The 27342-nt window shown below is 39.6% G+C and overlaps 1 protein-coding gene across 3 annotated transcripts in view; it reads right to left on the bottom strand.

Moving 5' to 3' along the window:
• The window catches only part of NFATC3 (nuclear factor of activated T cells 3), a 132847-nt gene that overhangs the window by 16509 nt on the left and 88996 nt on the right, over nt 1–27342 (bottom strand). For all 3 annotated transcript variants that reach the window (XM_044255876.1, XM_044255878.1, XM_044255877.1), the window contains exon 9: nt 14802–15809. In XM_044255876.1, the coding sequence (XP_044111811.1) occupies nt 14802–15809 (1008 nt within the window). The remainder of the gene's footprint in view (nt 1–14801; nt 15810–27342) is intronic.

The raw sequence follows: 27342 nt of genomic DNA on the forward strand, positions 1-27342 counted from the left end.
TGCCCCACCCTTATAATTCTAAGAAGAAGAAAACACAGGGCAAATCTTCATGACCTTGGATTAGGCAATGATTTAAATATAACACCAAAAGCACAGGCAATAAAAGAAAACACAGATAAATAAGACCTTATCAAATTATCAAAGGACACTATCAAGAGAGTAAAGAGAGAACACAAAGAATGGGAGAAAATATTTATAAATAATATATCTGATAAGAGCTTAATATTCAAAATATATAAAGAATTCCTATAACAACAAAAACAATGAAAAAAATGGCTAAAGACTTGACTAGACATTTTTCATTTTTCTTTTTTTTTTTTTTTAAGATTTTTATTCATTTGACAGACAGAGATCACAAGTAGGCAGAAAGGCAGGCAGAGAGAGAGAAGGAAGCAGGCTCCCCGCCAAGCAGAGAGCCCGATGTGGGGCTCAATCCCAGGACCCGGGACCATGACCTGAGCCGAAGGCAGAGGCTTTAACCCACTGAGCCACCCAGGTGCCCCTTGACTAGACATTTTTCAAGAGAAGAAACAGAAATGACCAATAAGGGAGGGAGAAGCAGGCCCAGGGGCCTGATGCAGGGCTTGATCCCATAACCCCGGGATCACGACCGGAGCTGAAGGCAGCCGCTTAACAACTGAGCCACCCAGGCGTCCCTATTTATTATTTTTTAAAGATTTTATTTATTTATTTAAGAGACAGTGATAGAGCACAAGGTGGGAGGAGAGGGAGAAGCCGTCAGGCTCCCTAAGTAGGAGTCTCCATCCCAGGACCCCGGGATCATGACCTGATGACCTCATGACATGAGCCAACAGCAGATGCTTCACCAACTGAGCCACCCAGGTGCCTCTGTCACAGCTTTAAATAGCATATGCACACTAACAACTCTCAAATTTTTATCATCAGTGTGTAACTCACTTCCAAACTCTAGACTCGTTGACCCACATGACTACTTTATGTCTCTACATGAACGTTCAAGAAATTTCTTAAATGCAACACATCTAAAACCAAACACCTATCTTTCCCCAAAACCTACTCCAACTATAGCCTTCCCCATCTTAGCTGATGGCAACTCCATCTTTCTAGTTTCTCAGGAAAAAAAGAAAAAAACAAACAAAAACATTGGTGATGATTTTAACTTCCTTCTCTCACACCCTGTATAGAAATCTGTCAGGAAATGCTATTGGCTCTACCTTTAAAATATACTCAAAATCACACCATTTCAAAGCTCATACACTGCTACCACCTAGTCTAAATCACTTCTGGCCTGGACTACTACAATAGCATCTTACCTGGTCTCCCTGTTTCTGCCCTCGATTCCCTGCAGTCCTTTTTCTAACCAGGAGCCAGAGCAGCCCAGCTAAAACCTAAATCAGATCACGACTCATCTGATCAAAACCTTACAAGGGCTCTAAGACTCTCCACAGCAGTTCTTTTTTTCTGGAGAACTTTTAAGGGTGTATGCAATTGTCAAAACAACAATAATCCTAAAATGTTTCTTGCCTTTGTCACTGTCATTCTCTCGTGAATCTATAGTGGAGACTTCCAGTGGAGCTACACAGTCCGTGACAGCTTCACAGCTGGAATGGAATGTGCGCCTGTTTTTAAAAGCTCTCAGATTTAGCTTCTAATACAATAAATACTGATAGATATAAGCCACATAAATAAAAGTTCTTGTTAATTCTCAGTAGCTCATCAGATTATAAAGGAGTCTTGAAACCGAAAAGATTGAGTCCTACATGCTATGGTTCCCGGTTACTTTCTTGAGGCCATATCCCACTACTTTCCCCCAGATCCCTCTTTTTCCAGCCTCTCTGGCTTCACTGCTACTCCTCTTTACTAAAACCAGGCATGCTTCCACCTCAGGGTCTTTCCTCTGGCTGTCACTTTTGCCTGGAATACTCTTCCCACAGGTATTCGCATGGCTTATTTCCTCATCTTCAAGTGTTTGATCAAATGTCTCCTCATCAGTAAGACATACTTTCAGATTGCTCTACTCAAAACTGCAATGTGCTCTCCACTTTACCCTTCCCAACACCCCAAACATCCTTTACCTTGCTTGCTCTTTTTCTGTTTTCACAGCACTCCCAACACATTTTATAACTTACTTAATTATTGTGTCTATTTTTTATTGTCTGTCTCCTCCCACTAGAATGCAAGCTCTGTGAGGGTAAGGATCTGTTTTATCCACTGAGGGCCTCTAACAGTAGTATTTAGCATATAATAGGCACTTGATAAATGCTGTTTGAATAAACAAATGAATACAGTTTAATGCATAAGTAGGCAAGCAATAGTTAAATTAATGTAATCAGCTTACAAACTTTACGTATGCAACAATTCATATTACATGAATTGGTGTGACACTGTAAAAATCACTGATCAGATCACATTATAAAGAAATTGCCAACAAGATTATGTGTTCTTTCATTCACACTACTGAATTTCTTTTATTTATTTATTTATTTGACAGAGACAGACAGCGAGAGAAGGGATAAAGTAGGGACGTGGGAGAGGGAGAAGCAGGCTTCCCACTGAGCAGCGAGCCTGATGTGGGGCTTGATCCTAGAACCCTGGGATCATGACCTGAGCGGAAGGCAGATGTTTAACAGCTGAGCCACCCAGGTGCCCTAATACACTACTGAATTTCTAATGCAAGGTTGAAGATTTAAAATTTAAAATTTTCTGTTATGAAAAAGTCCAGAGAGAGATACAAATATACAGGGAAGTTAAGTATTAGATAAAGTTGGCAGTTTAAATCAAATGGAGGGGTGCCTGGGTGGCTCAGTCAGTTAAGCAGCTGCCTTCAGCTCAGGTCATGATCCTGGGGTCCTGGGATTGAGCCCTGCATCGGGCTTCCCACTCAGTCGGGAGCCTGCTTCTCCCTCTCCCTCTGCCTGTCCCTCCCCCTGCTTGTGCTCTCTGTCAAATAAATGAAATCTTAAAAAATAAATAAATAAATAAATAAAATGGAAAAACAATTATTTAATAAAATAATGTTTGGTCAACTACGTAGCCATCTGAAAAAAGTAATATTGGATCAATTCCTCATACATTCCACCAAAATAAATTCCTGATCATTAAAGATTTAAAAAATCATGGAAGCTATGGGAAACAAAACAAATGATTCAGAAGTTATATAAATGTAGAAGTGCCTGGATAGCTCAGTTAGTTAGGCATCCAACTTTTGGTTTTGGTTCAGGTCAGTGATCTTGGGATCGGACTGAGCCTCTGTCAGGATCTGTGCTCAGTGGGGAGTCTGCTTGGGATTCTCTCCCTCTCCCTGCCCTGCTCATGTGCGTGCTCTCTCTCTCTAACAAATTAATAAATCTTAAAAAAAGTTATATAAATGTAAACAAAACTTCTTCATGGGAAGAATCCATGTTACATTGGGAAAAATTTTGTTAACTCATAGCTCAATGAGCTTAGGAACTTAACACATCAAGGGCTTCTACATTCTATAAATCAGTAAGACAAGGATCAATAATCTAATAGAAAAGTAAATACCAACAGAGAGGTAAATACCAACAGAGATGACAAATTTGTGACAAAGATTTTCTCTTCAGCATGTAAAAAGGTACACTAGCTTAACTCCTAAGTGAAATGTAAACTAAAATTATACTTAGAAGCTGTTTTCCACTTAACCCACTGGCAAATAAGATGTCTGACAGCAGAATGTGCTGGTGAAGGTGTAAGAGAAACAGATACCTTCTCACAATGCCAGTGGCAATGTAAATTGGTACAATTTTTATGAAAGACATCTGACAATCTTTCCCAAATTGTCTAGCAATCTTACATCTAGGCATTTATCATATACATATACACAGGTATCTATAAAAAGATAGGAAATTACATTTGTCAAAAGTTTTTTATTGTACTTATTAAAGGTACAGCTATATTATGGAATATTTTATTAAAAATACCTCCCAATTAAGTTTTTGTTACAGTACTGAAAATTCTAAGACTGAATATATGCGGAAAGCAAAATGCATAACATTAGTAAAAATAAGGAAAAAATGTATACAATTGCTTATAGATGCTTAAAATACCCTTGAAGTGACAGCCAAGAACCTGGTAATTCCTCCAACTGTCCATACAGAGGACAATTACATACATAGGAGAGAAAAATTTCTGTGTATGTACTGTGTTGTAACCTCTGGCATTTTTAACATATGAATGTATGACTTTTTCAAAAACCAACGTTCATTTTTAATTTTTTTTTTAAGAATTTATTTATCTGACACAAAGAGACGGCTAGAGAGGGTACAAAAGTAGGGGAAGCAAGAGAAGGAAAAGCAGGCTCCCTGCTGAACAGAGAGCCCGACATAGGGCTCCATCCCAGAACCCTGGGATCATACCTGAGCTGAAAGCAGATGCTTAACAACTGAGCCACCCAGGCACCCCAGAAACCAATGTTTATATCTTCAGAAACACAAATACAGTCAAATTTTAAAATTCTCATTCTACATAAAACCACTTACAGATGCTTAAATATACAATATGATAATAAGGGATTGAATTTGTTCTAATTCTTGCTTATGTAAAGCTAGAATGTCTGTCCCATCACTCTCAACCATACCCAATCTTCCACCAGAACTTAAGAGTTTGTACTTTTCTTCCTGCACAGATAAGACAGGCTAATGGTAGGTAATGTTTAAAAAAAAAAAAAAAAAAGTCAGACATCTTCAAACACGAAAGAATTACTTGAGTATATTCAACCTACGTTTTATCAAAAGCTAAGATCCATGGCTAGAGGTAACCTTGTCACACAAAGCCAGACAATTGCCAATTACCACCAAACCATAAAAGTTGAACTGGTGAGCTGAAAATTCATTTCTCACTTAAAATATTTTGACTTTGTGAATGATCCTTCTCCAAAGGGAACTCAAAAACAAGATACAAATTTTTAAAATTGAGTACAGCTTTAGACACTGGCTTTGTACCTTAGGCATGACAGACAAGGAAGTTACTATGTTTACTGTATTTACAAAGGTGAGATTACATAAAGTAATCAATTATAGCTATTTCAGAAACCACTAAACATTTGAGACAGTCTAAATTTCAGGCAGACTTGGATTCAAATGTCAGTCCCAGTGTTTATGGCCATGTAACACTGGGAAAGTAGTTAAGCTTTCTGAGCCACTTCTCTAAAAAATAAAACTAGTAATTCATTTTTCACAGATTGTTGGAAGGAAATAATGAGCTACTGTTACACTAGCAAAATGGCTAGCACCGAGCACAAAAAATGTTTTATTATCAAGAATAATAACCACAATTCGCTAGTTATTTTTTTTAAAGATTTTATTTAGGGGCACCTGCGTGGCTCAGTGGGTTAAGCCTCTGCCTTTAGCTCAGGTCATGATCTCAGGGTCTTGGGATCGGGCTCTCTGCTCAGCAGGGAGCCTGCTTCCTCCTCTCTCTCCTCCTGCCTCTCTGCCTGTCTCTCTGTCAAATAAATAAATCTCTCTCCTCTGTCAAACAAATAAATAAAATCTTTTAAAAAATAAATAAATAAATAAAAGATCTTATTTATTTGAGAGAGTGATGACAGCATGAGAGGGGAGAAGGTCAGAGGGAGAAGCAGACTCCCCACAGAGCTGGGAGCTGGATGTGGGATTCCATTCTGGGACTCCTGGGATCATGACCTGAGCCAAAGGCAATTGTCTAACCAACTGAGGCACACAGGTGCCCTTCATTAATTAATTAAAATATTTTATTTAGTTATTTGACAGAAAGAGAGATAGCAAGAGCAGGAACACAAGCAGGGGGAATGGGAGAGGGAGAAGCAGGCTTCCTGCTAAGCCGGGAGCCCGATGTGGGACTCAATGTGGGACATGATCCCAGTGGGATCATGACCTGAGCCGAAGGCAGATGCTTAACCACTGAGCCACCCAGGCACCCCCTTTTGAAGACTTTTGATATGCTGATATATATGTTAGTTAGTGGTAGCCTCTCTTGGATTTTTCTTAGTTTAGGTATAAATTTCAGTGTCAAGTTCATTCAAAGAAAAATTTTTGTTCAAATGGAGTACAATTAATTTGTGTCTGTGGAGGTACATAGATACATTTAAATAAGAAATTAAAAATTCTTTCAAATGCTTATAGTTGCTTCACTGGATCTGAAAATTAAATGTTCTTATCATATACCCAAGAGTCCCTATGTCTAAGATTCTGAATCACCATCATGGTCCATTCCACATTAAGCCACTATCCAAAGCTTACATGGATATTATTTACGGGAATTTCCTGCCTCTGGAGTTATTCTCATAAATATGCTGATGCTGGACACTACATGCATGCTTCCCAGAAGAGGATTCATGAGCTACCCAAAGCCCCAGTTAAAGGACAAAGTTCAATACCATCTGCCTCCCTCCACCTCATTGCCCCAAAGTCATTAAATATTTTATTTGTGACCCCTCTCACCACTGACTATATACATGGCTTTATTGTTTTGTTTAAATATAATAAACACCAATGAAACTAATATCCAACAGGTAGAATACAACACTGACAATATTTACCTCTGCTCCTCCACACCAGCCTCCTACATCTTTCATTTATCCCTCCCCTGCTACTTTCAAAGCTTGTTACTTATATGCAGAACTGCAGCATCTGCGGTCACGTCTGAAGTCCCTGTTTACAGTCGTATTAGCAACTGCCCTACATTCAGGATCAGCATGTCACTGCACAGAGCCTGCAAGCGGCCGTGTCAGTTTTCACCAGAGCAGCAGGTCAGGCTATATTTAACATGTACCCTTTTCTCTGCTGAAAGGCTGCAGCCACAGCTCTGTTAGTTTGGGAACAAAAGAGGACAAGTGGAATTGAGGGATTCTAATGGAAAGCTGTAACTGGATTCAGTTCAGTCACAAATTAAATGGGCTTGGATTTAAAGGTCAAAGGCAATCTAGTTTAACAATACTATAATCTTAATTAAAATGCTTAAAACACAGCTGTGACAAGTCTACATTTCTGTACTGGTTAAACGTGTACTGTTTGGTCCAAAGACTGAGACATACACACTATAATGCACTGCAGTGTTTAGGAAAGTTATAGCTCCAGGAATACAAACTGTAACACAAGTAAAAACTCACTGATAATTTTATAGATGCAGAGAGCATACTTTTCAAACAGGGACAATGGTAGCAAAGAAGTAGCAAAAGGTTTTTGAAAAATGCCCTAAATTGGATAAATAAGTAACATCACAGCCTTCGAAGAGGACTTTTTTTTTTTTAAATAGAGAGCAAGAGAGAGACCATGAGCATGAGTGGCGTGGATGGGCAGAGGGAGAAGCAGACTCCCCACTAAGCGGGGAGCCTAATGCAGGGCTCAATCCCAGGATTCTGAGCTGAAGGCAGATCCTTAATCGACTGAGCCACCCAGACACCCCCCTAAGAGGACTTCTTGAAAGAAAACATCACTTGGTAAAAATCAGTATTCTGTTGTTACTTTTTTCCAAGATTTTATTTATTTATTTGACATAGAAAGAGATCACAAGTAGGCAGAGAAAGGGAGAAGCAGGCTCCCCACTGAACAGAGAGCCCAATGCGGAGCTCGATCCCAGGACCCTGGGATCATGACCTAAGCCGACTGCAGAGGCTTAACCCACTGAGCCACCCAGGCACCCTTGCTGTTGTTATTTCCCTAAAGAATATGCCTTGGGTAGGGAGCCATATGACGCTGAAATAGACTCTACTGAGCTTGCAAGGTTAGTATGAAGGGCCAAAATCACCTCAACGAAACTGAACAAGGATGCTTATAAAGTTTAGTGTTGGGTTCCAAAAACAACATACGCAAATCCCAAGGGGTAGGGAGTGGTGAGAGAAAGGATGTGATATAGCAGTACTTATGACTCACTAAATCAACAGTAAGATGGAGCTAAGAAAATCCCCTGACCTCGGACTGTATTGATAAATAAAGCCTTGTGAACAAGGAAGATAACAGTTCTAAAGCCCCTGGAGCTGGCTACAGGTGCTCCTTTCTATATACTGCACTACAAAAAGGAACTACAACACTAGGGTCAAGCAGAGTTTGGTAAGGGTGAGGGACAGATGAGGTTGCTGGAGTGTTTTTAAGACTGGAAAAGAGATCAAGATTTCACAAATGTGAAGGGCTATTACAAGAAGGATTAGATTTGTTCTGCATGATTCCAGAGGCATCAGAGCCCACATAAAATAAGGGCAGCTAGAACTCAAAAGGCCCTGAGATGTTCCAAAGAAGGCGAAGAGAAAGGTACAGAGGAATACAGTATCATTAAGAATACCAGAGTATGAACTCCAGTGTGAAAGACGATGGACTAGAGAGCCTTTAAAACTTCTTTATACTGAGAATCTGGAACTAAGGCCTGGGAGCCTCAGTCAGTTAACCATTTGCCTTCGGCTCAGCTCCTGATCCCAGGGTTCTGGGCTCAAATCCCACATCGGGCTGCTTACTCAACAAGCCTGCTTCTCCCTCTGCCTGCTGGTCCCCCTGTTTGTGCTCTCTCTCTCTGACAAATAAATAAAATTGAAAACAAAACAAAACAAACTTCTTTATAGTGAGTTTTTTTTTAAGATTTTATTTATTTGACAGAGATCACAAGTAGACAGAGAGGCAGGCAGATAAAGAGGAGGAAGCAGGCTCCCTGCTGAGCAGAGAGCCCGATGTGGGGTTCGGTCCCAGGGCCCTGGGATCATGACCTGAGCTGAAGGCAGAGGCTTTAACCCACTGAGTCACTCAGGAGCCCTTGGTTGTTTTTGTTTTTGTTTTTGTCAGAGAGTGACAACAGGGGACGTGGGGATGAAGGGAAGCAGACTCCTCACTGAGCAGGAAGCCCAACATGGGGTTTCACCTCACAACCCTGAGATCAGGATCCAAGCAAAATGAACAGTCTGACACTTAAGCCGACTGAGCCACTGAGGCCCCCCTGGCAATCTATAGTCTTAAGTCTGTCCCTGCCCCTCTCACAAACTGAAGCTTAACAGAGAAAATGGCAGTTTCTTTCAATATTCCGACTGCTGTACATCTAAAGTCTCATTCACAGACCAATGAGAAGAAACACTGGAAAAATACCTGAAGTACTGAATTAGGAGCAAAGAGACTTGGTTTCAGTCTTTATATGCTATTTAACTGTGTGTTACCCTGGACCAAAATCACAGGCTCTGTAAAACCCGGATTCTTCATCTACAAAATGAGGGAGCTGTATTAGAGGTGTTTATAGGTCTGTAAGTTTTCAATTTCTGAGCTGAGGCACATTAATATCATCCTGTTAAATGTCACTAAATTTATAATAAAAAATTACGGTGTTAATGTCCACATTTCTAAAAATAACAGTCAAGTAGTAACTGAATGATTCCTGACTCCCTCTATTTAAAAATTACAAAATAAAAAGGATATTTTATCTTTAATCTTTTAAAATCTTTAATGTGATTTTCATTTATTTTTATTTTTGAATTTACTTTTATTTTATTATTATTTTTTAAAGAGGGCAGAGAGTGAGCGAGGAAAAAACTCAACTGTAGGAAAGGGAGAGAGACAGAGAAACCCTTAAGCAGGCTCTATGCCCGGTATGATGCCTGATACAGGCTTTATCTTAAAACCCTGAGATTATGACTTAAGCCAAAATCAAGAGTTGGGACACTTAAATGACTGAGCCTCTCAGACACTCAAAAACAGAAATATGATTAACAGAAGTTCTTAGGATTAGGTGGTAAGTATATTTAACTAGTATAACACAAATTAAAAAAAATATTTGTGTCTTCTAATTGTAGAATAGAAATTACTTTGTACTTAATATTTAACACTATAATATAGGGGTGCCTGGGTGGCTCAGTCTTAAAGCATCTGCCTTGGGCTCAGGTCATGATCCCAAGGTCCTGGGATGGAGCCCAGCATCAGGCTCCCTGCTCAGCAGGAAGCCTGCTTCTCCCTCTCCCCCTCCCCCTCCCCCTGCTTGTGTTCCCCCCTCTCGCTGTGTCTCTCTCTGTCAAATAAATAAAAAAAATCTTAAAAAAAAAAACACACACACAATATAGAAAAGTTAATATAAAACCTGAGGTTAAACTAACTGCAAAGTTTGCCTTAAGTACTTCTAACCCTTTTTGGCATGTCTTATGGCTTCCTTTTATTTTTATTTTTAAAGATTTAATTTATTTATTTATTAGAGAGAAAGAGACCATGAGGGGTGCGAAGGAGCATAAGAAGGAGAAGCAGATTCCCTGCTGAGCTGAGAGCCCAACACAGGGCTGGATCCCAGAACCCTGAGATCATAACCTGAACTAAAGGCAGATACTTAACCAACTGAACCACACAGGTGCCCCTATGGGCTTCCTTTTAAAGCTAACCAGACAGGGCACATTCAAGTGCTATGGAGTTCCAGGCCTATGAGAGATGTTATTGTTTTTTGTTTTTGTTTTTAAATTTTATTTATTTATTTGACAGACAGAGATCACAAGTAGGCAGAGAGGCAGGCAGAGAGAGAGGAGGGAGCAGGCTCCCCGCTGAGCAGAGAGCCTGATGCGGGGCTCGATCCCAGGACCCTGGGATCATGACCTGAGCCGAAGGCAGAGGCTTTAAGCCACTGAGCCACCCAGGCGCCCCGATGTTATTGTTTTTTAATAAATTTGTATAAAAACTTTGCAAAATTGTAGGACTAAGTACCTAGAATTTTACCTTCAAAGGCAAATCAAAATAAAATTATCAATGAGTCAGCTGGCAAATATCAAACTTCTAATGATCCAAGGTGCCCAGGACTGCATTTTAGTCCCTCCGCCTTTAAATACTGCTAGCAGCACCGATCTTCTATCAAGTCTCCTGACAGGTGGCAAAGAAAGAATTCAACAGAAACTTCATCTTTTTTTTTTTTTTTAGATTTTATTTATTTATTTGATAGAGAGAGATCACAAGTAGATGGAGAGGCAGGCAGAGAGGGAGAGAGAGGGAAGCAGGCTCCCTGCTGAGCAGAGAGCCCGATGCGGGACTCAATCCCAGGACCCTGAGATCATGACCTGAGCTGAAGGCAGCGGCTCAACCCACTGAGCCACCCAGGCGCCCCAGACTTCATCTTTTGTAGGACTACAATTTGGGAACTTTTCTTAATTGTGTGGCCTATATAATGAATGGAGCAAAAATGAAAATTTTTTTATACCTCCCCTCATAGACCTCATCTTTCCAGATTTCCTTGTTTTGGCAACTTATTTTAACACATTCAAAGGGTAAAATAAACTTTTTCACAAAACCCTTCTAGAAGTTCCAATTTGTTGCCCCCAAAATATCACTCAAACTCTGATAAACTAGAAAAAGCAAGTTCCATTACCATTGGTCTCTTTTTATTTTTTTATTTTTTTTTAAAGATTTTATTTATTTATTTGACAGAGAGAGATTACAAGTAGGCAGAGAGGCAGGCAGAGAGACATAGGAGGAAGCAGGCTCCCTGCTGAGCAGAGAGCCCGATGCAGGACTCGATCCCAGGACCCTGAGATCATGACCTGAGCCGAAGGCAGCGGCTTAACCCACTGAGCCACCCAGGCGCCCGACCATTGGTCTCTTTTTAGAAAAAAAAAGTCTTCATATGGAAAAAAAAAAATGAGCTGGAATACATTGAGATGTGCCCAATAAATCTCATGTCTTCAGTTCTATCACAAATGTGTGGCAGGTTATCACTCGAGGTCTTACCCCTTGTCTCAGGATTAAAATTCTAAATATAAATCTTAAAAGCACTATTAATAGTCTAAAACTGCCAAAAGGATGAATAGGTAACATTTTAAAATTTATGTCTATTTGAAAAAGAATTAACTTATTTCAAATCTGTTTTGCATCAAAGCAGAAGTCTCCTCTCCAGCTGGTGTTCATCATTATTGAGTAGGCAGTGACACTTAATGCTAGCTGTGCATAAAGAGAAGCGTAAGACACTTAATATGAGAGCCCTCAAGGTACTCCCAACACAACTGTGACAGATTAGATACAGCTGTGAACATGGGTTCATGCAATGAAGTGCAGCACACATGTTCCTTTAGGAATTAAAAAAACAAAAAACAAAACCCTGAGGGATGACCTTTAGCACAGAGTTCTAAGCAGTATGGCCTGCTGCTGCTAGGAGGCAACTATAATGCTGCAAGATAAAAGATTAAATTGAAAAAACGTAATTCCAAGGGCGCCTGGGTGGCTCAGTCGTTAAATGTCTGCCTTTGGCTCGGGTCATGATCCCGGGGTCCTGGGATGGAGCCCCGCATTGGGCTGCCTGCTAACCGAGGCGCCTGCTTCTCCCTCTCCCACTCTCCCTGCTTGTGTTTCCTCTCTCTCTCTGTCAAATAAATAAATAACATCTTAAAAAAAAAAAAAACGTAGTTCCAGTCTCAGCCCTGCTACTTACCAGTTGTGTCACCTTCAGAAAGTCCAATTTGCTACATGATCACTGTCTCAGAGACAGAGGATTAATAAGGATTAAAAGAAATAATGAATAGGAAAATACTATGCAAACTGTAGGTGTTGCTTCATTTTACACATATACAGTTGAATCTTGAATAACACGGATTTTGGAGCACCTGGCTGGCTTAGTTCGTTGAGCATCTGACTCTTGGTTTTGGTTTAGGTCATGATCTCATGGGTCATGGGATGGAGGCCTGAATTGGACTCCACACTCAGTGGGGAGTCTGCCTGAAACATTCTCTTCCTCTGCCAGAGGCATGCTCTCTAATAAATAAATCTTAAAATAACAACAACTTGGGTTTCAGTAGCAAGAATCCATTTTACATTTTCTCTTCTTTATGATTTTATTTTTATTATTTTTTAAAGATTTTATGTATTTATTTGTCAGAGATTGAGAGAGAGAAAGAGAGAACAAGGAGGGGGAGTGGCAGGCAGAGGGAGAAGCAGGCTCCTAGCTGAGTAAGGAGCTGATGTGGGAACCGATCCCAGGGTCCTGAGCTGAAGGCAGACGCTTAATCAACTGGGCCACCCAAGTGTCCCGATTTTCTTTCTTTTTTTTTTTTTTTTTAAGATTTTTACTTATTTGAGAGAGAGAGAATGAGCAGGGGAGGAGCAGAGGTAGAGGAAGCAGCAGACTCCCCGCTGAGTGGGGAGCCCAACTCAAGGCTCGATCCCAGGACCCTGAGATCATGACCTGAGCCAAAGGCAGACGCTTAACTGACTAAGCCACGCAGGCAGCCCTTCCTTTTGATCTTCTTAATATCGTTTTCTTTGCTTTAGTTTACTTTATTCTAAGAATATAGTACAAAATACATATAACATACAAAACAGTATGTTAACTGATTGTCTATGTTATCAGTGAGGCTTCCAATCAACAGCAGACTATTAGTAGTTAAGCTGCTGGGGAGTTGACAGTTATAAATGGATTCTTTGACTGAGAGAGCGTGAGTGTCCCTAGTCCCCAAGGTGTTCAAGGGCCAACTGTATCTTCTGTTTACACACAAATGACTTGGCATATCCCCTTATGGCTTTGAAAGCCATCTTTTACTATGGCATTTGCCTTCCATCCAGTGATGCTTTCCCAGACACAGCTCCATCTCTGCTTATGTTTGTCGATTTGCCCTCTGATACTCGTTTACTGAAAACATATACTCATCCTCTAAGACTTGGCTCTCAAATATCATCTCAAGGAAGCTTTGGTGAATCCTTTTTTTTTTTTTTTTTCTTTTAAGTAAGCTCCAGGTCCACCATGAAGCTCAAACACATGACCCTGAGATCAGGAATCCCATGCTCTACTAACTAAGCCAGCCAGTTGCCCCACTGCTGAATTCTAGCACAGCTCTCTGATTATCTCCTAATGTGCTTCTTTTAGACCTTGATTGTAAGTAACTCAGACCCACTGCAGATCAGTCAGTCATGTACCGATCTGGTGAAAGCCGTGGGACTGGGGATGCCACATTTTATTTACCTTCCTTTTTCTTTATGCTTGGCATTTAGGATTTAATAACAGCTTTGCAACTAAGTAGTAAATTCACCTTCTCCAGATGTGTAAGATGGCTAACTTAAAATTACTTTTCTATACAGAAAATACAGAATCAGAGAGAGAATTGAAATTCTTTATCTGAGTTTTCAGAATCTTTAGAATTTTCATATTGAATTGTTACCAGCAGCTTTCACTAAATTTCTATTTAGAAAAAATTTCACTACCATATAAACGATGGAGCCAAGAATAAAGTCTAAAATTATTTCCTAAAAATGCTACGTTGGAGAATTTTCAACTATTGAAATAACTAGTATTCCAAAGTTTGTTCTCTAATTTAAAACAGAGGTCTATTTGCCAACTCGCTACATTCATATAAACAGCTCTTTATTTTGGTGCCAACAGGTCTTGTACCATCACCACTATCTGACTCAGCAAGCTGGGTGGAGAGGGGGGCACCATCGCTCTTTACTTGTGTGAGTCTCCTCAAGGACAGGAACTCCATTCAAACACATTCCTAGTATTTCCAGCATCTAACTGTGTGCCTTCCAAATAGATACCACTCAAATATTTACTGAATCCCATTCTCCAGACACTGAGACCTCACTATACTTTCAGAAAGAAGAGAAGCCCAATAAATCTCATCTCCTTAGTTCCATCACAAATGGGTAATGGGCTATCATTCAAGTCTCCCCCTTTGCAACAAATATTAGTGGTAAAATAGATTTTAAAGCACAGATTTTCAAATCTATTCTCAAAGTCATAGATTAACATGTTTCTAGTGACAACAAATATTACAAAAAAATGAAAAAACCCAACCACATGCCATATGCCAATAAGCAATCCATGATGACTTTTTAATGACTATCAGAGAAGGAAGTTCCCAGATCTTCACTGCTTCAAGAATATAAAGATGAACTTACCATCATCTAAAGTGATGTCCTGCAGACCAATTGTTGAAAAGTTAGGTTCTTGCTCTTCAGGTTCAGGCTTAATGTTCACAGTTGCTTCATCAGGTGGAAATGAAGCTGGATCACACAAATTGTGGCAGATTAAGGATGAAGGTGCAGAAAGACCTCCCTGGCCTGTACTTTGTGCTTGAGTTGAGTGCTGTCCAGAATGCATTCTGGTGGCTAAAGACGGTGATGAGGCAGTTCCTGAGCTAGGAGATTGGTAAGGCATAGGCTGTAGCTGAGGAGATGGTGGCCCAGAAAGTGGTGAACTAGCCAGGGCATGCGAGGCTCCTGGGGAAGCAGTTGTAGCAGACCCTGAATGTGAAGGACCATATGTAATGGGTTGTAACTGAGGGGAAGGCTGGCCTGTGACCTGATCAGCCCCTGGAGAAGAAAGAGATCTTTGTCCTGTGTTTGAACAATGGAATCCCACTGACTGCAGGTGAGGCAGGGTCTGCACTGAATGAGGTGTGTGGGCTAAGAGATGTCCTGCTGGGCCTGAATTTGAAGAATGAAAAGGTATGGATGACGGTGGCTGACAGCCAAGATTTATTAAACTGGGAAGAGGTGCATCCTGTGGAAACAAAACTGGATCATATTCTTGACTAGAGGCAGCATTAACTGGAAGACAAGTTGGTCCGTTGTACACAACATTAGTTTGCATAGGCTGATAGGAAGACCCCACAGGAGGTGTTGATGTGACCTGAAAAGGCTGGTGCATGACTGAAGAAGGTATCATATGCTGTTCTTTACCAGAACTTTCATCCCTACACTGCAACTGTGGCAGATGAGATGAAGTTACCATGGATGCATATGTTTGTTGAATGGGACAAACCAAGCTTCTTTGTGTTGACAGTACACTGTCACATGGGTGTCCTGTGTCTGAGGAAGGCCTCTGGGTTTGGGCAGGATGAGGCACAGACAATGCTGGAACTGAAGACAAGTCAACTTCTTCTTTGTGTTCTTGCTTCATCAAAACTAAAAAGAAAATGATTAGAGCAAATATTATTACATAATATATACAGTGATCATAAAGGGCCCTCATTCCAGGCTACCTAACTTAGTATGTACCCAAGCCAGGGGTTAAAAATACAAATGCCTTCAGAGAAGGCAAATAATATAAAATATGTGAAGTCAGCAAGCATAAGACAACAGGGAGTGGTTCTTGCTCTAAAAATTTCAAGTTAAAAAAACAACAGCACTGCACAGAACTCTATGAAGTGCTGTGGAAAGATCTCAAATACATTCCTATGTACCAAAAACTTGAGTCGCAGAACAATGTGTACATATCACAATTCTTGTAAAATATCATGTGTATATATAGACATATGTGTATGTTTTTGCTTATATAGGTATGGATATCTCCAGAAAGATGTCATGAAACTGGTACTACTGTGTTTACTGCTGGGAATGGAAACTAGGTGACTAGGGGTAAGAGCAAGAACCAGATTTACTTTTTACTAGGTAAACTTTTGTGTCTTTTGAGTGTTTTCAACCAAGTATATACATTATCCATTCAAAAATAAATGATTTTTTAAAACCCCCCAACAAAGCTCTAAGGCCTAATAAAAGGCCTTAAATTTGACAGGTGCCTGGGTGGCTCAGTCTCTTAAGCAGCTGCCCTCTGCTTGGGTCATGATCTCAGGGTCCTGAGATTGAGCCCTGCATGGGGTTTCCTGCCAGTGGGGAGCCTGCTTTGCCTTCTCCCTGTGCTGCTCCCTTGATTGTGCTCACTTGCTTAAATTCTGTCTCAAATAAAAAAATAAAATCTTAAAAAAAAAAGCCTTGAATTTGAGATCTGAAATCTACTGGTCACCTGGTTTTGCATTTTGCATCAAACACCATGGATCTAATCTAATATTCATAGAGCTTCTAGTTTACAATGGTCTAGTTTACAATGATCCTCAACCATCATCAGATACAAATTACAAGAGGAGTAATGAGGGATCAAAAAAGTACTGGTATACACAAAAAACCTGTTGGAGATAATAAACAAATTCAACATGTAGAAATCAATTATATTTCTATAAACTAGCAATATATAATCTGAAAAGGAAATTAAGAAAATGATTTCATAAGTCAATCAGAGAAAGACAATTATCATATGATCTCACTCATATGTAGAATTTAAGAAAAAAAACAGACATCCTATAAGCAGAGGATTATAGGGGGAGAGAGGAAAAAATAAAACAAGATGAAATCAGAGAGGGAAACAAATCATCAGAGGCTCTTAATCATAGGAAACTAACTGAAGGTTGCTGGAGAGGAGGTGGGTATGGGTATGAGTAACTGGGTGATGGACATTAAGGAGGGCACGTGATATAATAAGCACCAGTATTATATAAGACTGATGAATCACTGACCTCTTCCTCAGAAACCAATACTACATTATGTTAATTAGTTGAATTTTTTTCAAAGATTTTATTTATTTGTCAGAGAGAGAGAGAGCACAAACAGGAAGAGCTGCAGGCAGAGGGAGAAGCAGGCTCCCGACTGAGCAAGGAGCCCGATGAGGGACTCGATCCCAGGACCTTGGGATCATGACCCAAGCAGAAGGCAGATGCTTAACTGACTAGCCACCCAGGAGTCCCAAATTAATTGAATTTAAATAAAAAATAAACAAGTCTGCCAAAAAAAGAAAAAAGAAAACAATTTCATTTACAATAGCATCAAAAAATAAATTTGGGAGTGCCTGGGTGGCTCAGAGGGCTAAACCTCTGCCTTCTGCTCAGGTCATGATCCCAGAATCCTGGGATCGAGCCCCGCATCGGGCTCTCTGCTCAGCTGGGAGCCTGCTTCCTCCTTTCTCTCTGCCTGCCTCTCTGCCTACTTGTGATCTCTGTCTGTCAAATAAATAAATAAATAAATTTGTTTCCTAAAGAACAAATTTGGCCAAGGTAAGTGAGACTTACACAGTGAAATCCACAAAACACTGCTAAGGAAATGAAAGAAGATCTAAACATATGGAACAATATTCCAGGTTCATGGACTGGATGACTTAATTAACTGTTAAGAACACAACACTCGGGGAGGGTATGTGCTTTTGGGTAAATTGGAAGGGGAGATGAACCATGAGAGACTATGGACTCTGAAAAACAATCTGAGGGGTTTGAAGTGGCGGGGGGGGTGGGAGGTTGGGGTACCAGGTGGTGGGTATTATAGAGGGCACAGCTTGCATGGAGCACTGGGTGTGGTGAAAAAATAATGAATACTGTTTTTCTGAAAATAAATAAATTGGAAAAAAAAATTAAAAAAAAATAAAAAATTAAAAAAAATTAAAAAAAAAAAAAAAACTCCCCCACACAATTTTCAGATTTAATCCCAAAATCCCAGCAATATTTTTTTTTGCAGAAATAGACCCGTCCTCAAATTTATATGGAATCCCAAGGGACCCTACATAGTCAAAACAATCTTGAAAAAGTGCAAAGACGGAGGAATTGCGCTTTGTAATTTCAAAACTTAGCACAAAGCTACAATCATCATAACCACATGATACTGGCCTAAGGACAGACATATAGACCAATGGAATAGAGACCAAAAACAAACCCTTTTACAGTCAACTGAACAGTCTCTTCAACAAATGGTACTGAGACAACTGGGTATCACGTTCAAAATAACGAAGATGGAACCTTATTTGAAAATCACACACGAAAATTAACTCAAGTGGATCAAAGACCTAAACATAACAGCAAAACTACAAAACTCTTAGAAGAAAACAAAAGGCAATAGCTTCATGACACTGTATTTGGCAATGGTTTGTTTAGCACTATGTACACTGAAAGTATAGACAACAAAAGAAAAACAAACTGGATTTCATCAAAATGAAAAACTTCTGACTACTGAAAGACACCATCGAGAGACTGAAAAGATAACCCACAGAATGGAAAAAGTATTTGCAAATAGTATTTCTGAAAAGGGTTTAATATCCAGAATACATAAGAACTCCTACAAATGCAACAGGACCAAACCAAAGCTATGAGTGTGATCCCAGGATCGATCTAGATGAATGAGTGTGTAGAAGGGAGGTACCAGCTCTTCTCTCTAGGATCACTAATTATGAAGATGAAACAAACCTAGAGATGCCATGTGGTGAAAGCATGCGCAAGATCTAAAGCCAACAGAAAGAAAAACAGTGTTAAGATGAAGAGAAACCTTAAGCCCTAAGATCAAACTGCTTAGCTGAAGCATGCCTAAAGCCAGCATTGCACTTAATCTTCCAGTTACATGAGCCAATCATTCTTTTTGTTAAGTTAGTTTGAATTGAGTTTTTTTTTTGTTTGTTTTTGTTTGTTTTTTAAAGATTTTATTTATTTATTTGACAGACAGAGATCACAAGTAGGCAGAGAGGCAGGCAGAGAGAGAGGAAGGGAAGCAGGCCCCCCGCTGAGCAGAGAGCACAATGTGGGACTCGATCCCACGACCCTGAGATCATGACCCGAGCCGAAGGCAGCGGCTTAACCCACTGAGCCACCCAGGCGCCCTTGAATTGAGTTTTTGTCATATGCACCCAAAAGTTCTAATTTACTCAAAACAACCTTTCCAAGATAGGGATTATTATTATTACTTCTGCCTTATAGATGACTGTACTGAAGAGAATAAAGGCACTAAGATCTCACAGTAGTTAAATGGCATCATAAGGACCTGAATCCAGGTTTTTCTGCCTTCAAAGCCCAAGCTTTTTCTTTTTTTGAGAGAGAGAGAGAGAGAGAGAACACATACAAGCTGAGGGGAGAGGGAGGGGGGGCAGAGGGAGAAGGAGAAGCAGACTCCCTGCTAACTAGGGAGCTCACTGCGGTGCTCGATCCCAGAGCCCTGAGATCATGACCTGACCCAAAGCCAGGCACTTAACCGACAGCCACCCAGCTGCCCCCTAAGTCCATGCTTTTAATCACTATACTGTATGACCAAGAAAGATTCAACTTCACCATTCCATCACACAAGTAGAGGTTATGAATAACAAACACTATCCTTTATCACATCAAAAAAGTAGTAAGTCCATGATTTTAGATGAATCTACCAGTTGAAAGGACTGTTTTCATGTAGAAAATGAATGCATTTTGCTTATTTTAATGTTTATCAAAACAGAAAACCATCAGTTAATTTTCTGTGTGTCAAAACAAATTATTTCATTGCTTCCCTTGGGAAATACTTCAGTCCACTTTTCTAAAAATTATCTACTTTATCTTCCTATTAAAGTGCTATAATTCCTTTAAAAATACTTTTACTAGGGTGGCTGGGTGGCTCAATTTGTTGACCAACACAACTCTTGGTTTCTGATTTGTGGCTGCTAGAATTGAGCCTGCACTCAAGTCTGGTTGTCCCTTTCCCTCTCCCGTCGCTCCTGCTCTTGCTTGCTCTCTCTAAAAATAAATTATAGGATGCATGGATGGCTTGGTTAGTTAGGTGTCTACCTTTGGCTCAGGTCATGATCCCAAAGTCCTGGGATCGAGTCCCACATCAGGCTCCCTGCTCAGCAGGGAGCCTGCTTCTCCCTCTGCCCATCCCCCTGCTCTCTCTCTCTGACAAATAAATAAATAAAATCTTAAAAAAAAAAAGAAAAAGAAAAAGGAAATAGAAAAATTTATAATCTTAAATAAATAAAATTTTCCTGAATTCACATCTCATTGTCCCTTCTACGTTTATATTACTTTAACATAACCAAAATTTTCACCATCCTCACTAAAATGTGAGAACTTCATTTTATGTAAAAGAAAATAACAATGAGACCAAAGCACAAACCTCATCTGACCATTTACCGAACCCCTGTCAATCACAAGTCTCTTCATATAAGCATGGACTCAATCTGAAGAAATTAAGTAAGAATTAGAACAGCTCTGAGACTATATGCATTGTATAGTAGGTAATTAACAGAGCACTTGTTTTGGGGGGTGCATTTGAGCTTGACACTTTTCTCTGGTGTCCTACCAAGCACAGAATGGGCTCATCATTCATCATTGTGTTAGTCTCTAAATCTGGCAAGCTGTAAGTGAGCTCACCCTTAACAGGACAACCCTTAAAACAGAGAAAGCATATTACCAGTCTTCTTATTGCTTCTGTCCCAATGCTAACATTCCCAAACCAGGCCTGCATCCCGTTTCTTATTCTTGCTCAGGTGTTTCAAGTATGCGTCTAACAACTCTGACCTCTCTTATGTCTTTGTGTACTTTCTTTTCTTCTGACTTTAGCACAACTATAACTTTCTCCCTGTACAACTGGATTCTTTTTCCCTTTTCTACTTCAGCTCCTACTCTGGTTCCAGGAAAGCCACAGTAAATGCCATACCCAGAATGACCTTTCCATATAAAGGAGGGAGAATGGGGCGCCTGGGTGGCTCAGTGGGTTGAAGCCTCTGCCTTCAGCTCAGGTCATGATCCCAGGGTCCTGGGATCGAGCCCCGCATCGGGCTCTCTGCTCGGCAGGGAGCCTGCTTCCCCCCCACCCCGCCCCAACACACTCTGCCTGCCTCTCTGCCTACTTGTGATCTCTGTCAAATAAATAAATAAAACCTTAAAAAAATTATTTAAAGAAAAATAAATAAAATAAAGGAGGGAGAATATTCAAGAAAGCCTCTCACTATTTAATTAATCCTGAATGGGGGAGGTAAGGTCCTTGGTTACGTAAGTGGTTGGTTATCATGCACTAAAAAGGACACAGAGGGACTGAGAACAACAGCTTAAATTCACCTTTTTATTGGATAATCCAATCCTTCTTTTTATGTACACTCAGATCGAGAGTTCTGCTTTCCTAAATTGAGTATATTTCCACTTTGCCAAATCAACTATCACTTTTTGTCTATAAGGGATTAAGACTCCAACCGTACCAAATCTAAGAAGTCCTCTTTGCTGGTCTAGGATTATCTATTCTTATTTAGAGAGAAATACAGTTAAAAAAAACTTACAATATCTAGAATGACTAGAATTTTAGAAACAGACTAACTCTACCTTCTGTGTTAAATATGCTCATTCTCAACTTTAGAACGTAAACTGACTATGGGACAAATTACGCTAAATACAATTTCCAATTTAAAAAAAAGTTATTACACCTGAAACTAACATACCATTGTACGTCAACTATACTTCAATAATAAAAACTAAAACAAAACAACAAACTCAAAACAGCCATTTGCAACTGATTATTCTTTTACCGGATATTGATACTGGTCAGATTCCTATTACTAGGAATACCCTATTGTCAAAAAGGTAACAAAATGTCGTATCCTTTAGTAAAAAAACAAATAACTTCTGAATATGTAAAGTTATTTTTTAATTTTTTAATAAAGATTTTATTGGGGCGCCTGGGTGGCTCAGTGGGTTAGGCCTCTGCCTTCGGCTCAGGTCATGATCTCAGGGTCCTGGGATTGAGCCCCACATCAGGCTCTCTGCTCAGCGGGGAGCCTGCTTCCCTTCCTCTCTCTCTGCCTGCCTCTCTGCCTACTTGTGATCTCTGTCTGTCAAATAAATAAATAAAATCTTTAAAAAAAATAAAAAAGGTTTTATTTACTTGCAATAGAGAGAGAGTCCAAGGTGGTGGAAAGGGGCAGAAGGAGAGAAAGGGGCAGAGGGAGCCCAAGACAGGGTTCAATCCTGCTTTATGCCAGGACCCTGGGATAAGCAGACACTTAACTAACTGAGCCACACAGGCGTTGCTGAATATCTAAAATTTTTATAAGCAAAATTTAAAAAAGAATTTTCACAACAAATAAGACACAAATATTTAATATAAATAATCATACAAATTAATAAGACAAACTTAACTCTAATGTAAGTATCACACACTAGAATTCTTTCTTTTGAAATTCTGTAAAGCTTTATCTGCTCATAAAGAAAAATAAAAATGTTGAGGTCATAAAATTAGCATACTATATATATTTTGGTCCCATTTTTATTTTAAAATGTTGTGCTATAAATGGATCAAAAAAACCCAAAAAGACAGAATGACAGTTTCAGAGCAGAAGACAATTAAGATGCTTGAAAATATTTTTTCAACTTATCTATTTTTTTCCTTTTCTTCCCCCAAAGATTTTATTTGAGAGAAAGAAAATATGTTTGTGAGCAGGGGAGGTGCAGAGGGAGACAGACAAGCAGATTCTGTGCCAAATGCAGAACTCACACAGTCTTGATCCCAGGACCCTGAGATCACCCTGAGCCAAAATCAAGAGTTATAGAGACCTAACTGACTGAGCCACCTAGACACCCCTTAATCTGTCTTTTTAAAAAAAATAAATTCACACACACACACACACAAAATAAATACATTCACAAAAAAATATATTTGCTTTTATAAAAATTTTATTCAAAACTCCATTTTAGAAAAAAATGACAAAAGCCAAATACTACAGAGAAAAGACAGTAATCAGCCAGAAGGACTGCCCAATTTTAAAAAAAGAAAGAAAAAAGAAAGATTTATTTATTTATTTTTTTATTTGAGAGAGAGACAGAGGAACAGAGGCAGAGGTGGGGAGGGAGAAAGGGGAAGAGGGGGAGGGAGGAAGGATAGAGCAGGAGACAGAGAGAATTTATAACAGACTCCACACTGAGCACAGAGTGTGACGCAGGGCTCAATCCCACAACCCTGAGATCATGACCTAAGCCAAAACCTTGAGAAGAACACTTAACCAACTGAGCCACCCAGGCGCCTCCAAACACTTCTTCAGTCTTTGTTTTGTGTGTGCCACCTGATTAGTATATTGTCAATCATAAGGCCAGTGATGACAGCTGGTAGTCCAATCCAATATTCCTTCTGTACTCTGGGGCCCCAGTGATTGCCATTCTCATATATAATGCCCTCTAGGGCTCTGCTTTTATATTGTCCTCCCAACCCATGAGCTGATAATGTAAAGGCATTATAAGCCTGCTCAGTTACTACTCTTTGCCTGTCAGTTACTACTACTAAAATAGTAAAAATAAAAACCTCTAATTGGCTGATCCTCTTCTATTGCTTTTTTATTTTATTTATTTTTTAGAAGCATTTTTTTTTTTTTTAATTTGACAGAAAGAGAGATCACAAGTAGGCAGAGAGGCAGGCAGGGACAGGGGGAAGCAGACAGCCCGATGCGGGGCTTGATCCCAGGACTCTGGGATCATGACCTGAGCCGAAGGCAGAGGGTTTAACCCACTAAGCTACCCAGGTACCCCTGCTTTTTTTATTTTTAAACAATTCCAGAAGCCCTCTCCCTTCTTATTGAGGTTAGATTCCACAGTCTCCCATCTTCACAGCATTTGGTAACATTCTTGGACTGCATGTCTGAATCTGAGTGCTATTTAAGAAAGTTACGCAACAGGGCAAATTAATATTTATAAATTCATGAATATCAGCATCAAAGGTGTTTTTTGATCATGCCTAGAATCCTATTATGTTTCTGTGGTAACTTACTCTCCCCTTTCTTTACAACAACTATTTCAAACTTGTCTACATTCTTCAAACTGCCAAATCACCCATACTCCCCTCTGCTCACAACAGAAGATTCCATGTTATTCTTTAAAGAAAAAAAAGTTGACTCTATCATATGGAAACTCCCGAAACTCTCCACTACTAAATGTATAAACCAGACGAATATACACCCATCTTGTTCATCCTTATCTATCCCCTCCTGTTCCTTCTCCCAACTAAGGCCCATTCCAACTTTTATATTTTAAATTTTATTCCTTCCCTGATATTCTTTATTATCATTAATGCTGTCTCCCCTATATAATCAAAACACTATCTGAATCACCTTTTTAACCTTTTTGGGCCTCTGTCATATAAATCTCACTTTCCATAGTTAGTAATTTGAGGAAAAGACTAAACTGGTCATTGATACCTTATAATAAGACAGGAGAAATATGGGGGAAATAATTTTTAGTTTAAACTTTAACTGAATATATATGACACATAACATTGTGTAAAATTTAAGGTGTACCACAAGTTAATTTGATACACGCACATATTGCAGGGAAAAGGATTTTTTTTGGGGGGGGGGGGAGGATTTTTAAAGTAGGCTCCATGCCCAACATGAGACTAGAACTCACAACCCCAGGGGTGCCTCTGCCTTCAGCTCAGATCATGCTCCCAGGGTCCTGGGATTGAGCCCCACATTGGGCTCTCTGCTCAGCAGGGAGCCTGCTTCCCTTCCTCTCTCTCTGCCTGCCTCTCAGCCTACCTGTCATCTCTGTCCGTCAAATAAATAAATAAAATCTTAAAAAAAAAAAAAAAAAAGAACTCACAACCCCAAGATCAAGAGTCACAAGCTCTACTGACTGAGCTAGTTAGGCGCTCTGAAAGTGGTTTTTGCAATACAAATTTGATCACGTTACCTCTCTGTTAAAGCTCATTTCTTGGAACTTTTTTTTTTTTTTAATTTATTTATTTGACAGAGAGATCACAAGTAGGCAGAGAGGCAGGCAGACAGAGAGGGAGAAGCAGGCTCTCTGCTGAGCAGAAAGCCTGACACAGGGCTCGATCCCAGGACCCTGAGATCATGACCTGAGCCAAAGGCAGAGGCTTATACCACTGAGCCATCCAGGCGCCCCACAACTTTTTCTTTTTTTATTAGAGGATAGAGAGAGGGGAGAGGGAGAGAGAATGTTAATTAAGCAGGCTCCATGCCCAACATGGCGCGTGAAGCAGGGAATCATTTCAAAACCCCAAGATCATGAACTTAGCCAAAATCCAAGAGTCAGACGCTTAACTGAGGCGCCCCTCTTTTTTTTTTTAAGATTTTATTAATGTATTTATTTGAGAGAGAGTAAAAGAATGGGGAAGGCGCAGAAGGACAGGTACAAGGTGACTCCATGCTGAGCACAGAGCCCAATGCAGGGCTGGATCCCATGACCCTGAGATCATGATTTGAGCCAAAATCAAGAGTTGGACACTTAACCCACTGACGTTCTTTTAATACTCCATTATCCAACCAACCACAAGACCTTTGCACGTGCTTTTGACTTTATATGAAATGTTCTCCCTCACTTTCTCTAAGACAGTTATTAACAGTATAGATTCTACAGCCAGATTGCCTGGATTCAAATCTCACCTTCACCACTTATTAGCTGTGTGACCTTGGTTCACTCATTTGCAAAATGAAAAGGGCAATTATTACCTACCTTACAGGAAAACAAGAGAATAAATTAGTTATTAGGTATAAACTGCTTAGAATAGAACTTGGCATACACTAAATGTTCAATATGTCTGCTAAATCAATGAACAAACCTGAGATATACTCTAGTGTAAGAGTTAGGTGCCCAGATTCTGGAACCAGATTGCCTATGCATGACATTTGGCTGTAAGATTTAAATGTTCTAAGACTGTAGGCATAATACTTAGCTAATAACCTATCTCATACATCTATTATGAGTTCAAAAGAATAAACAGAAAAAGGGCTTAGAACAGTACCTTATGTATGTATATATACACACACACACACACACACATATACAACAGGTCTATAAACTATTATTATTTTCCAGTTACCAACTCAAGTATTACTTTCACATAAAAGCCTTTTCTCAACCTGCTAGCCTAAGCAAGGGTCCCTCTGTTATTTTCACCTATAGCATCATGTCCTTTTCCTATAGAGTCCTTACTAGTTTCTAATTACAAATTTGTTAGTAACTAATTTACTTAGTGATTCATTAACTTCTGTTTGTCCCCCTGGATTATAAGTTCCATGATAAAGGAAATGAGATAGGTTTCACCCAACTGGTGGGCACCCTCAAATACTTACTGAATTAATACTGAAAAGGCTAACCAAAATCTTTCAGAATGTTTGGATTCTATTTAAAAACTATCTGAAATATTTTATTACCAAGTAATATATTAACATGATCAAGTAATATTAATTTTCAGATTTAGGAATATAAACGCCTTTTTTTTTTCTTTTAAAGATTTTATTCATTTATTTGACAGATCACAAGTAGGCAGAGAGGCAGGGAGAAAGAGAGAGGGAGAAGCAGGTTTCCTGCTGATTCAAAAGCCTGATGCAGGGCTCAATCCCAGGTCCCTGAGATCATGACCTGAGCCAAAGGCAGAGGCTTTAACCCACTGAACCACCTAGGCACCCCTATAAATGCTTTTAGAGGCTAAAAGTGAAATATAGTCAGGCTTTAAAGAATACGAATGACAAATGATCATTCATAACCAGTACCCTTTCAAATTTAAGTGTTCATTATTTTCATTAACTATAACCCATTTAAAAATTTTTGAGAGAGGGGGTGTCTGGGTGGCTTAGTTAGTTGGGTGTCCAACTCTTGATTTGGGCTCAAGTCATGATCTCAGGGTTGTGGGATCGAGCCCTGTGTCAAGCTTGGAGTTCAGTGGGGAGCATACTTGAGATTTTCTCTCTCTCTCTTTCTCTCTAAAATAAACAAATAAATCTTAAGGAAAAAAGTTTTTGCAAGAATAAGGTTTTTTTTTAAAAAGATTTTATTTATTTATTTGACAGACAGAGATCACAAGTAGGCAGAGAGGCAGGCAGAGAGAGAGGGGGAAGCAGGCTCCCCGCCGAGCAGAGAGCCCAATGCGGGGCTCGATCCCAGGA

The sequence above is a fragment of the Neovison vison genome, chromosome 7 (assembly GCF_020171115.1).
Source record: "Neovison vison isolate M4711 chromosome 7, ASM_NN_V1, whole genome shotgun sequence".
In the NCBI taxonomy this organism is placed as follows: Eukaryota; Metazoa; Chordata; class Mammalia; order Carnivora; family Mustelidae; genus Neogale; species Neogale vison.